Source organism: Neophocaena asiaeorientalis, unplaced genomic scaffold (genome assembly GCF_003031525.2).
Source record: "Neophocaena asiaeorientalis asiaeorientalis breed wild unplaced genomic scaffold, Neophocaena_asiaeorientalis_V1.1 scaffold217, whole genome shotgun sequence".
NCBI classification, from domain to species: domain Eukaryota; kingdom Metazoa; phylum Chordata; class Mammalia; order Artiodactyla; family Phocoenidae; genus Neophocaena; species Neophocaena asiaeorientalis.
In genome coordinates, this window is record NW_020172293.1 from 6,032,296 (window position 1) to 6,049,401 (window position 17,106).

Below are 17,106 nucleotides of genomic sequence, written 5' to 3' on the forward strand. Positions count from 1 at the left end.
CAATCCCTTGCAATTAGCAGGCACTAGGCAGGAATAAATGAATGAATTCATGAGCGAACAGTAAAAGTTTTAAACAGTTTTCCAGAAAATAAATCTCTTTCATTTTCTTTCACCCAGAGTATCTCATACCTATTTGATCACATGAATCCTTTGTTCTTTCTGTTAGCATTATGGAATATTTTAGTCATATTAAAGAAAAAAAAAAGAAAAGACAGCAGGAGAATAATATAACAAACACACATGTAACCACTACCCATGTTAAGAATTAAATGTAACAAATACAACAGAAGCCTCTGGGTACCCCTCCTCCATTTCATTCATCTCATACTATATACCCTCTCTCAAGATGAGGTAACCCCAACATGAAGACTTAGGTTCACTAACATCCTGCTCTGAGAAATTTTGAACTAGGGGATTGCTAAAGTCCCTTCAAGCACCAAGATTTTATTTCTAGCGTGTATATGTGGCAAATGGTCATCTGTTAAGCTATCCACTTACTGCATTAATACAATAATGAATAAGAAATTAATGAAATAAAACACTTTGCTACAGAAGCAAGACAAGGGACAAACGATGTAATAATGATATATATGAAGAGGCTAAGCAGCTTCTCTTTTAAGTGGACTGATCTAAAGATATAGATATACATATATAGTAACCTAAGACAACACAGAAGTAATTGTTACTTGACCTAGACTGAGTAATTTAGGAACTATTCTCTACAGTTATAGAGAAAAACATCCCTAACAATGTATATATTGGATTCTGACTTAGGATTTCATCTGGGGCTGCAAAAGTGAAATTGTGTCTAGGTCAGTATCACAGTGTACCCACGTTTACGTAAGAGGTGCTGCTAAGAAGAGGAAACCCCCTTCCTGAGCTGAATAAACAATTACTAATAACGCATCTCTTTTATGAAATCCAGCATTCTATGATAGAGCCGCACATATAAATATGAAGTAACATAATTTAATAGGAAAAGAACTATTTTTAAATTTTTAGTCAATATCGTTCAAAGCCTTGATAGTCACATGTGCAACTAATAAACCTAGGACGACGGCGACAAGGCACAGCAAGGTGTGTGGATAAATTTTCACTTCATAATTGGTCATTGGTGTCTTGTAGTTTTACAGGCAAATACAAAGATTAGAATTTCATTCCACTATTGAAACAATTTGACTTTTCAAGCCAACTGCTGAATTCTTCCTATGTTACATGCCAGCAGGGAAAGAAATATAACCTTACTCTATATTTAGAAGTTCACAAGTCCCTTCCATATTTAAATAGATGAAATAGATTAGTATCTAAAAACTTTTATAAAAGAAAAAAATCAGTTCCTACCTCCATTATCTTTTAGATGTAGAGCTATCTTGGTATCATCTGGAAGAGAAAAGTCAAAGTTATAACAGAAAAAATTTTAAGGTGCACAAATCTTAAGATCAGTAATTGTCTACCAATGCCTTAACTGTAACAGGAATAGCTTTTCTATGGCAGTGAGAGCAGGTCGCAGGTTATATGATGTAATACTAAACTTTCTTACTGAAATTGCAAGATGGAGACTTCAGTAAATTATTCTATGACTCTTAAGAGCTGTGAGAAAAGTACACTGTTGTAATTTTAACTTAAAATACATTTATTTTAATTTTCTAAAATGATTTATTGTAATTAGACTCTACAGTCTTTATTTTAAAAATCAAAATCAAGAAAATTCCAAGTTAATTGGAATAGTAAATATTCGTCTGTATTTACAAATTCAACTTCAAAAGTTAAGTGCTTACTTGTCGCTAACAAATATGACCAAAATCATATACGAAAAGATCTTGTCCTATGTGAACAAAATGTAGAATGTGCTTTTTTATATTTCAGTGGTATATTTCATTCTAAAGGATAGGATTCAAATTACAAAAATACTTTTCTCAGGCTATATAACAACCCACAATAAGATGGATTAAAATATAACATTGGTTTTAAAAGCAATAAAATAATTTAGCAGCTAGCTATCCTCCACCTCACTTTATCACTTTATTCCAGTTAACTTTTAATATCCAATTAAATTTCAATGAAAAGATTCAAGTTTAATTTAATATCTTATTTAAATGAAAGCAAGGTTTATGAAAGTAAACAAATAAGACCATGTTTTCCCCCTTAAAGCTTACTCTTGGCCAAGCGGTCTCACATTTCTCCCTAGTGGTACCTTTCAGAATCGATGGTAAACAAATTTAGGCTAATATACCTTCTTCCCCCAATGAGTTGTGCTCATGCATTAATGTTCTCTAGTATTTTTGCCTTTCCTGGTAAAGGAAATGTTTTTCAAGTACAATTTCTGTGTCATACACAGTGCCTCTCTACAGGTTATAGACCAGCATATTTTATTGACTGTATCCAGGAAAATATTAATAGAATTGCATATAAGTAGGATTACCTAGTGTTCAGAATCCAAAATCAATGGACATTTTCTGTGCATTTTGCCTTTCTATCCTGTGACTAAAATGTTGATTGCCGTTATTACAAAGTTTAGCAATATGAAAGGAAGTCTTTATTTCTTTTCTAAGGAGGACTAGTAGCCAGGATCACTCTGAAAGACTACATCTCAATAAAAGGCATCCATACATTAACAAGAACCCAGCACATATTTTTATTCCATAATAATTTTGTCTTTTCCCTTTCAGACATCCCTACGAAATCCAGTTTGCCAAAGAATAACTTTCTCCCTGGAGAGCTTCTCCAGTGCATGTCAACACAGTGAGTTTTCCCTCCTTCAGTAATAAAGCAAAAGTATCTCCAGGGCACCTTCTGTGGGCAGGCTGGTGGGCAGCCGGGGTGTCGCTGCTCTTCTGGTGGTCGTCAGGACCCTGAATTGTGTGCTCGTTGCTCGTATGGTGGTGGTTTGAGTAGAACGTTCCACTGGCTCTGTGGTGTCACAGAGCTTCTCTTTTGACTGGTAAGAGAAACAAAGGGGAAGACAATTTGAGTGATCATACATATGTTTTAAAATTATATCAAAGAAGTTGGGCTGTAAAGCACAAAAGCCTCTCAAATAAAGATGAGGAATGCATTATTTTTGTACAGGACTACAGTTATAGATTTTACTAACGTATAAAGTATATAAAGTAGACAAGAGAAAACAATTGAATGTTAGAAAGCATTTCCATCTTTAGATACTTGGATTCCACCATTTCTGCTGTTAACCTTTCATATTACTTTTTATCTTAACCTAAATTTTATGTCAGTATATTTATAAAAGACATGATGGGAAACGTTCACACTAGAAGAAAAACATGTGCATAAAGATAAGGTTTAAAACATGCTTACGTGTGTGAAGAGAGAATGTATTCCATTCGCATGAAATTGGTAATGTTAAATTTTAAAAATGTGGTAACTGCCCCATACTACTTTATTGTTTGAAAAATAATCCACCACAGGATGAATGGATATTTAAAATTAAAATTTTCTTTTTCCTTTATGAAATATTCAAAACCACCCAAGCAAAGGACTGAACAGCACTCAGGTAATCACTTAGTCTATCTTCTCCTTAGCAGAGCTACATGAGGAAAAGGTGCATATTGTATTGTTCATTTATAGCCCACAAGAATAAATAATATGACATTTACCAGTAACAATCTCCAACATGCAAACTTTCATGGTTTAGAAGTTGGCGTTTCTCCCTACCTCTTTGTGCTTCAAAGGACTCCATCCCTCTGGTGGGCCTTGAGTAGAAGATAACTATTCTGTACATGGATGGTACTTACCCACATTTGAAAATTATTATTGAATAAACACCTTTCTTAAACTTCTCTTGTCATTAGTGAAGTACAATTCACCATACTGCTGGCTCAGGAAGAGCTCCAAAGATGGCTTCCTTGTCACTAAGTAAATATGATACAGCTTATTCCCTCCTTCAGCATCCTAGCGGCCCATTCAATTCCCCAAACTTTAGTTCCTGCATCTTCTCAGCTCAGTGATCTCATGATCTCTTGCTTGACTCCAGTTTCGTTATCATCCTCACACCCTGTGGTTGGGAATGCTTTAGTTCTGAAATCATAAATTCAGTTGTCCTATTTTCAGTCTATCCATGTAGCTGTTCACTCACATACTTCTTATCCTGTGATTATGCAGAAAGCCCAAGCACAATGATTTTCTCCCATTAGTCTCCTTTTTTCCATCACTTCAACCTCTCTTTTCAGTACCTTTAAGCATGTTGCCTTTTTCTTTTTTCCACAACACCTTCTTAGAAAATCTGCAGTACTGAATATAGTAAAAACTCTGCCTTTCCCATGCCTGAGCTGGAGAACAATCCTATAGCCTCCCACTGGGAGCTCCACAAACTTACTTCCTGCATGCCCAGCAGGGGCCTTCTGTGCTGCCTGGCAATACTGCCCTGCTTTGCTAATCTCCTCTCAGATTATCCTCAGTATCAATTTCAAACCCTCTCCACTCTACTTAGAACTGCCATCCCATAATGCCTCTACCAATTTTATCCTTGGGCTCACTTTTTATTTCTTTGATAAGAATCATCAGCAAGAACTCTTTAAATTTATTTACAAATCACCATCCTTACTTGAACCTGACCTGTCCTTCCCGCTGTTAGGATGGATGGGGTCTATGGTACACAGCTGTTCTCTCAACCTCTACTCTGGCCCAGCTCAGCCCACCTTCTCAGGTACTGTGAACCTGCTCATCTGACCCCCTCCTTGCTCTTCAATATTTCATCTCTAATTCCCTCCTGCCTTGTTATCGGCAGCACTTAAACATACTCAAGCATGTCCAATCTTATTTTAAAAACTCTGTCTTCATTCTTCTCCACATGCACCCCAACATCATCCTGCTTTTCCTTCCATTCAGTCAGAATTCCAGAAAGACTGATCAGCCTAGGGCTTCTCAGACTCCCACAAACTTGTTTTTACCCAGTCCAACTTAATTGAAACTCTCATACCAATGTTTTTAAATATCTCCTTAGCTACTAAGTCTTACACGTACACTCTTGCTACCTCATTAGCACTGGGCACAGTCTGTCCACTTTCTAGTCTTGGATTCTGTGACACACACTCATCCGTTTTCTGATACCTGTCTAACAACTCCATCTCCATTTCCTTCTGTCCCTTAAGTGTTGGTGGTTCTTATGCATCTTTCCTGGCCTGTCTTTTCTCTATATGCACCGTCACTAGCAATCTCCTCCATACCTATGATTTCAATTAACATCTTTATGTTAATTATGCATAAATCTCTATCTTCAGTCTACATTCTTCTCTTGAATTTTAGGCCCAAATATTTATCTATTGGCTTACATGCATGTGGATATCACAGACATCTCAGGCTCAGTAAGTCTAAGATGGAACTTGTCACACATTATTCTCCTCCTGTGGTTCTATTCTCAAAAACATTATTATCAATCACTGTAATGTTTAAGCTAAAATCCCGAACTTGTTTTGCTTATGGCAGTAAAGGCAGACCACAGACCTTAAACGGTCCTCCTGTCACAATACAAGTGGATTCTGGATAAGACACGAATTTTAAAGCATTACCAGGATTTTCGGGAAGTAAAGAAAATCTCTGAGGGGGCCTTTCTTTTGCCTCTCCCACAAAACAGAATAAAGCAAAAGCTGTGTGCTATGAAGAAAGTAGGAACAATATACATTAGGCAAAGTAAAAACACACGGTTTGCGCTGAGGGTAAAAATGTCAAAAATTAATTATGCCCTAAGGAGATCAAGCCTTCTACCAGCAGTAGATGAGGGAGATAAATCCAAACCTCTCCTCCCCATATTAAGGCAGGAACACATGGTGTCCCCTAAAAGCCCTCAGGTTCCCATCATCAAAACTTCTTTGGTGAAAGCATCACCTATTTACATTCTAGGGATTCCCATGGAATAAGATCAAACAAAGGCACTTCTAATTGAAGGACCGAGAAACACAGAAAGAGAAAGAGTAGTCTGACAAAGAGCCAGCAAAAACAAAGAACAACATAATTAGACTAGCAAAACCTTTTACATAGTAGGGGCATCAAATATGGAATATATAAAAATTATATATGAAATATTTAAAGAAATGAAAAGTAAAATTTAAAAATGAACTAGTATCACAGACTATACAAATGACTTGGCGGGGCTTCCCTGGTGGCACAGTGGTTGAGAGTCCGCCTGCCGATGCAGGGGACACAGGTTCGTGCCCCGGTCCGGGAGGATCCCACGTGCCGCGGAGCGGCTGGGCCCGTGAGCCATGGCCACTGAGCCTGTGCGTCTGGAACCTGTGCTCCACAATGGGAGGGGCCACAGCAGTGAGAGGCCCGCAGATTTAATAAAGATTTAAATTTTAGAAATGAAAAATATATTTGTGGAATTACTACCTTAATGGACAGGTTCGACAGCAGATTAAACAAAAGGAAGAGAGAATTAATAAACTGGCAAATAGATCTGAAGGAATCCCCCCCAGGATACAGCATAGAGAAATAAGAAAATGGATGATATAAAGGAGAGGTTACAAGATACAATGAAATGATGAGAAGGTCCTATTCTCCAAAGAGCTCAGAAGGTAAAAATAAAGAGAATGAAGACAGTCTGACTGAATAGTATATTTATCACATGTCCGGAATTTTCACCATAATCTTCTTTGCTGTAAATATCTTTGTCACATGCATTTTTGCTGAAAATATTTTTGCCACATAACTAATTGTCTGTAAGGCAATTTTGCCATAGAAGATAAAATACTTGGCTGATGGTTTGGTTTGATATACACAATACAAAAATCATGACAGATGGTGATGATCTGCCCCAAGAGTTGGTTTCTTCTTTTGAAACACACTACATGGGAGGAGAAAGAGGCCGAGGGCCTTGAAGGCACAGAAGTGAAACCGTGTTTCCCACAGAACTTTGTAATGTCTGTCAATGAACATGTGACAAAATGCTAAGAACAAACAACAGTGCAGAGGCTTTCACAACACAGTACAAAGCTCAGTTATAAACATGCTTCCCAGTATTTGGAAATTAATACCTTTCTTAAAGAAGGAAGACATTTTAGTGAAAATTGGGATGCTGAACACGGAGACAAATCAATAAACAACAGAAGAATGTAATATGATGAGCAAAAGACTCGGAAGGCAAGAGCTTAGGTGCAACCCACAGAATAAAGTCAGTTATTTGCACAGTATTGTCATGAGTCTACACGCACGTTGAATGTATTCAGATGTTTTGTATTTTGCAATAAAGTCTTTTTAATTTTGTTACTCATTTTTCATGTTTCGTTACGCCCTTTCTAACGTCTCTCTTTTATTTTTCGTTGTTTTATCTTTTACGGCAAAACTGTCTTATGGCCAATTACTTATGCAGCAAAAATGCCTGTGGCGAAGATGCTTATGGTAAAGAAGCTTATGGTGGAAATACCTAGAACCCATTTATCAAACTTCATACCCAAGCAATAAGAAGACACACATCCTTATTGAGCACATGAAGATCATTTGTACAAATTACTCATTCGCTATTCCATTAAAAGTTCCAACCAATTTTAAAGAATCAGTATCATATAGAATGTGACCTCTGACAATTCAATTAGGTAAGAAATCAATCATAAAAAGATGAAATTTAAAATGGAGAAAAGACAGCCTCTTCAATAAGTGGTGCTGGGAAAACTGGACAGCTACATGTAAAAGAATGAAATTAGAACACTCCCTAACACCTTACACAAAAATAAACTCCAAATGGATTAAAGACCTAAATGTAAGACCAGACACTATAAAACTCTTAGAGGAAAACATAGGAAAAACACTCTTTGACATAAACCACAGCAAGATCTTTTTTGACCCACCTCCTAGAGTAATGAAAATAAAAACAAAAATAAACAAATGGGACTTAATGAAACTTAAAAGCTTTTGCACAGCAAAGGAAACCATAAACAAGATGAAAAGACAACCGTCAGAATGGGAGAAAATATTTGCAAATGAAACAACAGACAAAGGATTAATCTCCAAAATATACAAACAACTCATGGGGCTCAGTACCAAAAAACCAAACAATCCAATTAAAAAATGGGCGGAAGACCTAAATAGACATTTCACCAAAGAAGACATATAGATGGCCAAGAGGCACATGAAAAGATGCTCAACATCACTAATTATTGGAGAAATGCAAATCAAAACTCAGAATGGCCATTATCAAAAAATCTAGAAACAATAAATGCTGGTAAGGGTGTGATGAAAAGGGAACACTTCTGCACTGTTGGTGGGAATGTAAATTGATGCAACCACTATGGAGAACAGTATGGAGGTTCCTTAAAAAACTACAAATAGAACTACCATATGACCCAGCCATCCCACTACTGGGCATATACCCTGAGAAAACCATAATTCAAAAAGAGTCATGTACCACAGTGTTCATTGCAGCACTACTTACAATAGCTAGGACATGGAAGCAACCTAAGTGTCCTTTGACAGATGAATGGATAAAGAAGATGTGGCACATATATACAATGGAATATTACTCAGCCGTAAGAAACAAAATTGAGTTATTTGTAGTGAGGTGGGTGGACCTAGAGTCTTTCATACAGACTGAAGTAAGTCAGAAAGAGAAAAACAAATACCGTTAACGCATATATATGGAATCTAAAAAAAACCAAAAATGGTACTGATGAACCTAGTGGCAGGGCAAGAATAAAGACGTAGACATAGAGAATAGACTTGAGGACATGGGGTGGGAGGGGGAAGCTGGGACGAAGTGAGAGAGTGGCATGGACATATACACACTACCAAATGTAAAATAGATAGCTAGTGGGAAGCAGCAGCATAGCTCAGGGAAATCAGCTCAGTGAGGCTCAAGAGGGAGGGGATATGGAGATATATGTGTGCATATGGCTGATTCACTTTGTTGTACAACAGAAACTAACACAGTACTGTGAAGCAATTATACTCCAATAAAGATCTATTAAAAATAATAATAAAAATTTAAAAATAAAGTAAAAAATAAAATTTCCATAATTCAGAAATGTGATATAATTCACAATCCAATGTAAATTCAGTAAGAATATTGACAAGATTGATTGACTGATTGATTGATTACAGATCTTGTAAGTTGAGTCTAAAATTTATATGAAGAACAAAAGCCCCAAAGTCGTCAAAACGCTTGTGAAGATGAAAAAGTAAAGAGGTTTGTTCTATAAACAACAATATTTCTTATGAAGCTATAGTAATTAAGACAGTGTAATATACAATGTATCCATTCTTCCAAAAAGTCATTTGGATCATGTCACCCCCTTAATTAAAACCCTCCAGATAGCTTTCTCTTGCCTTTAAGATAAGGCCCAAACTCCTTCAATGTTACATTTAGGGCCCTGTTTACCTCACCAGTCTCATCTCTCACCCCTCTTCTTACCTTCAGTTACCCTTCAGAAGTCATGTTAAATATCATCTCCCCAAGCAAATGTTCCCTTGTCCTACTTAACAAGACCATGCACTTAGAGTTCTTTGCCTGAGTGGTTTTCTAAGTGCTGTCCTTTGTTAAGTGTCTGTCTCCCCTGCTATACACATTTCTCACTCTTTTACATTAGCAGTGCTTAGAGCAGTACATGATAAATGCTCATATTAGGATTTGCGCTTATTGAATAAATTCATCTCACAAGATCAGAAGGAAAATTTAACACTGGTTTTAGGCACAGAAAATGGACTGGACTTGGTGACCTTGTTTAGTTACCTGTAACAGAAGGATAGAATTGCTCACCATAAAGCAAGTAATGTTGACGATTTACTTACAGAATAAAAAGGAAAGATTAAATATTATAGAATGTACTAGATTCTGAGCTCCTTAGGAAGAGAGGGTAATTTTTTAAAAAATTCTTTGTAATTTTAGTGCTTAGCACAGGCCATAGGACATGATTAAATTCCCCACAAATATCTTTAGGAGGCCTTAGAATATGACGGATTCTTCTCTATAGCTTATGTTTCATGGTGGGCCCACAGTAAAGCAAGAAAATGATGATGTCTGAATCACCCTCTTGATCTTTACACAGGTATTCAATTTCAACATTTTTAACTGAGGTAACTGTGATTACAAGAAAGAAATATCAACCTGAAAACACAACTATGACTCTATCAATATATTTTCTTTTTGAACTACTGTTGTTAAATAAGTGACATGAAATAGATAAATGAGTATTCATCACTGTAATTCCCCCCAAACAACTGTCAAAAAGTTGATTAAAGCCGCGTTGGCAATACTGTACTTAATGTTCAAGAATATCCTGAAAGACGTATTTTTCAAGATAGTTATGAGGCATCGTAAATAAAAACTAAATTAAAAATAAAGGCTCTAGTAACTAGGATTGCCTAAGGGTTCTGAAAATAGCTCTTTGACATGGTTTGCTTTACTAAATGAGAAAAGTTATAGAAGTTTTAATGGTTTTTATTCAAAATTCAAACCCTAAAACTTAACAAAGGGAGAAGAAACAAATACTTTTCTTTCTGAATTTTATAGGATATTTTTATGTGACTCTGAAATGAGAGTGTAAATGCAATTCACTAAAAAACTGTAAATAGGTTAAAATCCATTCTGCAATTTTATTTACTTGCTTGAACCACTTCTTTGCATCATTGTCTCCATCATGTCTGCCTGGGACTTAACTGTTTCCATGTTAGACCATGTCTACCTTCTTCTATCATGCCAATTTGCTGCAACCAATCCTTCCCCCTGTTCAATTGATTTTGTTATTTGAGTGAAAAAGATGAACAATGGCTTCCTAGATCTCAAAAAGCAGCAAATGTTTAAGAGAACTGCCCTTTGCTCACAGAGACTTAAGTCCTGGTTCTACTACTGCTGAGTCACACACCTAATTCCAGACACTCTCTCTCCACCCCCTTCCCCAACATCTCCCCTCACCCTTCCCTCTTCTCCTCTTGGTCCTATGGAGGCAATAACAGCTCTGACCTCATACGGTGGGTATGAGAATAAATTGAGATAATACATGTCGAGTTAAACTCAACATCTGGTACGTATAAGGGCTCAGTAACTGATGGCCCTTTTTATTAAATTAGATACCATTTTCATTAAGTTGCAGCAACAATACATGACAGCTTGGCCCCAACAATCTTGTCATAATAAAGCACATGTGTACCTCTTCAGGGCATCCGCTGTCCACCCAGTCCTGCCGATGGCGATCAAATCCACTGGAACATCTTCAGAGAGGGCCACGTTGCAGATCAGAAAAGAAAGTATGGGGTGCAGAGTGGGGGTAGAAATTAAAAGAAAAAGATCGGTAAGTAGTTAATTCTAAAATCTGCACAACATAACCTTTCTTCTATAGAACTGTTAGCTGGAGCAGTGGAGAAGCATTTACGGAGGTCTGCATAACGGCCTACTCCTTAGGTAATCGTACTGTTATGGTTGCACGTGGCAACAAATCACGCCACTGAGGCTCACTGCACCGGGCAGAACACCTGGATGCCCACGCAAAGGTGAGACAGTAGCTATTCTATGAAGTTGGCTTTTCTTTTCCTCATACATATGTATTTTTCATCATCACAACGTGTGGATAAAATCTTTTGCAGGTATTTTTCAGATCTTTTTCTTTGTTTTAGTTAAATTTTAAAATTTAAGACCTGCAGTCACACAGACTCTTTCCCTATTGTGCAGTAAAAGCTTAGTAACTGAGCGGGTTTGGGGTGTTCAAACCCACACATTCCAAAGAAAGAACTGGCCCTTGCCCAGCTCCCGGGAGATCACTTCTAATCCCCTGGAATATCCTGCCTGATAAAAGTGTCTTTGTATATCTTAGGTCTTGGGCAATGTTAGATCATACTAACAATATGATTTATGGTGAATGTCTGTCTTTATTCGCCTGGAGCCCTGGGCCATGTTGCATCAGTTTGACCCCTGGGGGCACTGGAGATGAGAGATAAAGTTAGTCATGCAGAATTTCGTACCTACGTGATGGCCCTCAGTAAAAATCCTGGACGGTGATGAGCTCGGATAAGCTTCCTTGAGTGGCAATACTTGGTGTGTGTTTTCACAAATAGTTGCTGGGAGAATTATGGGCCAACTCCACTGTGGGAGGATGACCGGAAGCCGTGCCTGGTCACTGCTGGACTCTGCCTTACGTTCCTTCCCTTTGCTGATTTTATTCTGTATCCCTTTGCTGTAATAAATGGCAACCTTGAGCATAACAGCTTTGCTGAGTTCTGTGAGTCCTTGTAGTGAATCAGTGAAGTTGAGTGTGTTCCTGTGGATCGCTACCAGCGCTACGATTAGGTCATGTCTAAAAGGTCAAATTCAGCAAGCACTGGGTTGATGAGATTTTGCTCACTCCCACTCTCTTTCTTGACTCAAATCATTTTCTGCCCCCCCTACCTATCCAGCTACAGTTCATTCACTTGTCAAGACCCAGAGATTACTACCCAGAGCCCGTTTGGATAAAGCGTCATCATTGCTGCGATCATCTCTCACTTTACCATTTAACTTTTCTCGTTTATATAAAACTTCATGGCTTTATGTCTTATTTACCAAACTTGATTGTGAACATTTTAAAGTTAGGGCCAGTGTTATATTTGATCATACCTAGTATATCTGACATATGATTTCTTTTTCATATTAGAAACTTTAAATATTTTTACCAGTTTATGAAAATTAAGGATTTGCACTGCCCCTGAATTTTAGTATATTAATACATATACTTATATATAATATATATGAATCCATATGAATAAATATCAATCTAAATAGATATTTATCTTTTTTTCAAAATAAATGGAGGCTTTTTGTCATAGTTTCTTAGAGGCTGTTCAACTTTAGTCTTATTTTTCTTAGAGTGCTACTTTACAAATTTTTTTTTCACTTGTTTTGCAATGAATCTACATGATGATTTTTTATAAGAATCCCTGCCAGAGATCAGGTACCATGGCATGAATGAACACAATTTAATTCAAGTGGAATGTGAAAACAACTCGACTGTCAACAAAAAAGACCATATTTATCATTCTGCCCGGACATGATCTGTTAGAACTCAGCTATTTTATACCTACCATCTGTGTTGAACAAGCTTAAGTGTGGAATAAACATCAGTGTGTGATCTGGCATCCCGAGTTTGAGAGTCCCCAGTTGGTCAAGGCTATCTCTGGTTACCCAAAGAGATTCTGCCGTTTAGAGTCCAATTCTAGATGAATTAGATGGATGTTGCCTCTTTTTTCTTTTTCTTCCCTTCAAGTTTACTTAAATATTGAAAAGTATACTGACATTCTCTTCTGCAAGATGGGAATATATCGATTTTCTACAAAGAATATATTTTGGGAGCCATCTGACAAGTTATTACATGCAACAGATAATTTTTAAAATGCAGTTTGTCTTTACTTACTCGATTCTAGATGTATTCAAAGCCAGTGGGAAATAGCAACTTTCAGCTTATATTATAACAAGACAGCACCAAATCTTAAATTTATGAGTCAATTTTATCTTAAGTAATTAGTCCCTTAAATTATTACATTAATCCCAGAGAAAAGTACAGAAACACCGCAGTTTGCTTGAGTTATTAAATAATCTCTCAATTATAGTGTGTGAAATTAGGTTCTACTGAAAATATGTAATTCAATTAACTAATCCATTCACTTATTTATTCACACTGCAGCTTACTAACTGCTAGGGTGGGAAGGATTGAGAATGGCAAAACACAAATAAGGTTTGGTTTGAAAAATTCATATATTTTTGTACCTTACAGAGCCTTAAAAAATTAACACAACAGAACCCTGCTTTTTCAGCATTTTATTTTATAACCCAGTAGTTTAAATAACATCGAAAACCTATTATAAATGAAAGTGTGTGTGTGTGTGTGTGTGTGTGCGTGTGTTGTATAAATCATTAAGAAAAGCTACCTTTCTATTATTTCTGAATTCTAAATAAACAAAAAATCACTTTTGAGAACACCTTCCTCTCTCCACTGAGCTGCTGTGTCGTTTTTCTAAAACATCACGACACTAACCATGTCATACTCCAGAATGTTGATTTCCAGTGTTCTCAGAGAGGCTCTCCTGACCTGGAATCACCTGGTGTTCCTGCTGAAATGCAAATTCCTGGATCTAACTGGATAAGATTCTCCCACAACCTGGGCCCAGTAATTTTCACTGTAAACAGGTGCCCCAGGTGATCCTCACCACACTGAAATGGGAAAACCACTGACTTCCTGTAAGCTATGGCAATACTGCAGGCCCCTTCACACTCCACCAGCCCATCTCCTACACCTATTACACCTCCCTGAAAGTGTACTCCTCCAGTCTCTGCCTTTGAACACGCTATTACATATGTCTGGAATACCTTCCTTGTCTCCAATTAGTAAACCCAATTCAGTTCAAGACTTACCTCCTCCCAGCAGCATTTCCTTTTCCTCTCACCCAGAAGAGTTAGCACACCTTTTTCAATGCCTCTCAATACCAAGTGCTGGTGTTTATTATTACTTGGTTGCTTTCAAGCTTCTTGTACTCACAAGACTTTGGAGGGAACATGGTTCAAATGAAGATTCTGGGCTGAAACTGCTTGAGTTACAATTTTGGCTTGGGCACCAAATACGTATGTGATCTTAGGCAAGTTATTTTTCCTATCTAAGCTCATTTCCTCATCTATAAAACGAGGTAAGGGAGGTTAGGTAAGGATTAAAAGTAGACTGTTGTATAGTCAACATTTAGTAAATATCAGCTGTTTTTAATACCTAAGGAATGTCTTTGTAGAATGTATGTAGCAAGGTTGACAACTGTTGAAAATGAATAAGTAGGACTTCAACTGTATAGATAGGATTTAGAAAATGTTTAGGAATTAATGCTGTGTCCCATGTTAATGTGAAATGTGTTTTACACTTAAAGTCCCTTATCATCATATTTGGGAATTAGTATTACAGAATCTTGTGAGTGAAAATCTAAGTTGCTTTCAAATATGGAGCACATCTTTATTCAATATTTATAGATAGAGGTTATGTGGTTTTGTAAATATTCCTTAAGAATTGATTTTGACAGTCTGAGCTCCTAACTACAATAGATTTCCAATGTTTTTATTTTCAAGTTATTCCCTTCTTCTCACTATTACCTAATTCAAAACGAATCATTAGAGAGCTCTACTTCCAGCTAATTGTATTATTTTCCACTCAGTTTCAATGGGATGTTGATTTCAAAGCCCTCAGGAGCCATATTAAGTGAACCCCATTTAATAAGGCAGCCTAGAAAAGAATTCTCCTAGCTTGCAGCGTCTATCCAATCATGAGATTAAAGCATAAATCTTGTCACATCTCTAACTTACCTGTTTTGTGGAAAGGGTTTTAGAAATAAAACTTATTTTGCAAAGGTAATATATACAGATGAAGAAAACAGAGTAAATGTTAAAATACATACACAAGGATTAAAAATGAAGTCCATGTCTTTCTACACAATTGAACATGTGTCATTTCACCAGTGAGATGAAACATCTACAAAAGAAAATTTAGGAGAAAAACTTCACAGAATCCCGAGACCCAGTTAGGAATTAGTTTGGAGATCGGGGGTCAGCATGTTTTTTGTAAAGAACAAGGTAGTAAATACTTTAGACTTTGTAGGCTATATAGTTTCTGTCCTAACTGCTCACCTCTGCGGTTGTAGCTCAAAAGCAGCCACAGACAAATGCATAAAAAAATGGGTGTGGCTGCGTTTCAATAAAACTTTATTTACAAAGCCAGGAAGTGGGTCCAATTTGGCCCACTTGCTGTAGTTTCCTGACCTAAAAATAAAGATCTTTAAAATTCTGAAGACTAGAATACCTCATCAAAGTGTCTGATGATTTAAATGGTCCTTGCAGCCTTGGGTGTACTTATTGGCATGCTATCTTAATGGAAAAATCAATTGCATATTTAGTAAGTTTTCTTGCCATGGTCTGCAAAAGTGTGAAAAATGATCCTCCAGCATCAAAAAAATGGAAAATGCTTAAAAAATGAAGTATTTTAGAAGAGAAACAAGTATAATGATAAACATCTGTGATTATAACTAACTAATAACATTTATCTTACCATGAGTCTGGAGCGTAAGATATGGCAAAATCAATTTGTTTTGAAATACCGAAAAAATTTCATTGGAAAGGTAGGTCATAAAATTTACAATGCTGATTACAATCATCATTATTATCAATAGAATATTAGAAAAAAATCATATCTCATTTCCCATATGGGGCATGCTTGTTCCTAATTGGCCTCAGGCATGAGATGGATGATTTTACTGCTAAAAACACTTCTCCTAAAATCAAGAAACTTGAGCTTAAAGTTTTTCAGAATTTTCATGCCTGAGCCACTCAGTACAAAGAGCTCTGGGAATGACAGGTGAATTTAAGCACACAGTAATCTATTACAGAGACAGTACTATAGGACAAATTATGAAATTTCACATCATTATAATATGCAAGGGTATGCAGCACGTTTTCTTTTAATAAAAGCTCTTGATATTAGTTGTAGCTCAGAATCATAATCCAATGCCAACAAGAAGAGTTATCTGCAGAACGCAGGAACTTTGCTTTGGAGATGAGTTTTGGATGGAAAACTGGGGTCAAATCATCTGATATCTGATATCCAGAACCTTGTCATTTTACAGCTGTGGCATCTTGCAGAGCTGCAGGTTTTATAAAATAAAGGCTTAATTTTTCTTTAGATTTCTAGAATCTAGAGCAGCCCTAATATGTCTTTAAAAGTATAACACCAGGGTCTTTTATCCTTCCAATTCTTTTATCTCATTAAAAACATTCACATCTTATTTCTCTTTCCTTCCAAACTATTGGTTAAAAAGATATTTTTTTAACTTTTTGGTTTTTATTTCCCCTATCTTTCAATGAAAAATATTTTCAAAAAGGAAAAAAATTTTTGTAATTGGCTTTCCATGCTGGAGTTCTTTCTTCCTCTGAGTGTCACCTCCTGATTACAGGTCTGTTTTCAGTTTTGGAATGTGTAAGGAAGGAAAGAATTGATGCTGGGAATGAAGCTATATTATTTAGGCTTATGTGGAAATAAGCTGATCTTTTCAAAAATCATTATGATTAAAAGGCATTACTGATGTTGGCAAAATATCCTCATTTATGCACTGTTAATACTTTAAGGGAGTGAAGGACATATAAAAGTAGACTTAGATATGCCATGAAATAGT

General features: G+C 36.5%; 1 protein-coding gene across 1 annotated transcript in view; it reads right to left on the minus strand.

Annotated features, from left to right (window-relative positions):
• PLXDC2 (plexin domain containing 2) overlaps window positions 1–17,106 on the minus strand; it is a 406,458-nt gene that overhangs the window by 64,060 nt on the left and 325,292 nt on the right. Inside the window, exons 10-12 of the mRNA XM_024765446.1 lie at window positions 11,091–11,151; window positions 2,791–2,938; window positions 1,342–1,380 (exon numbers count right to left, since the gene is read on the minus strand). Of these exons, the coding sequence (XP_024621214.1) occupies window positions 1,342–1,380; window positions 2,791–2,938; window positions 11,091–11,151 (248 nt within the window). The remainder of the gene's footprint in view (window positions 1–1,341; window positions 1,381–2,790; window positions 2,939–11,090; window positions 11,152–17,106) is intronic.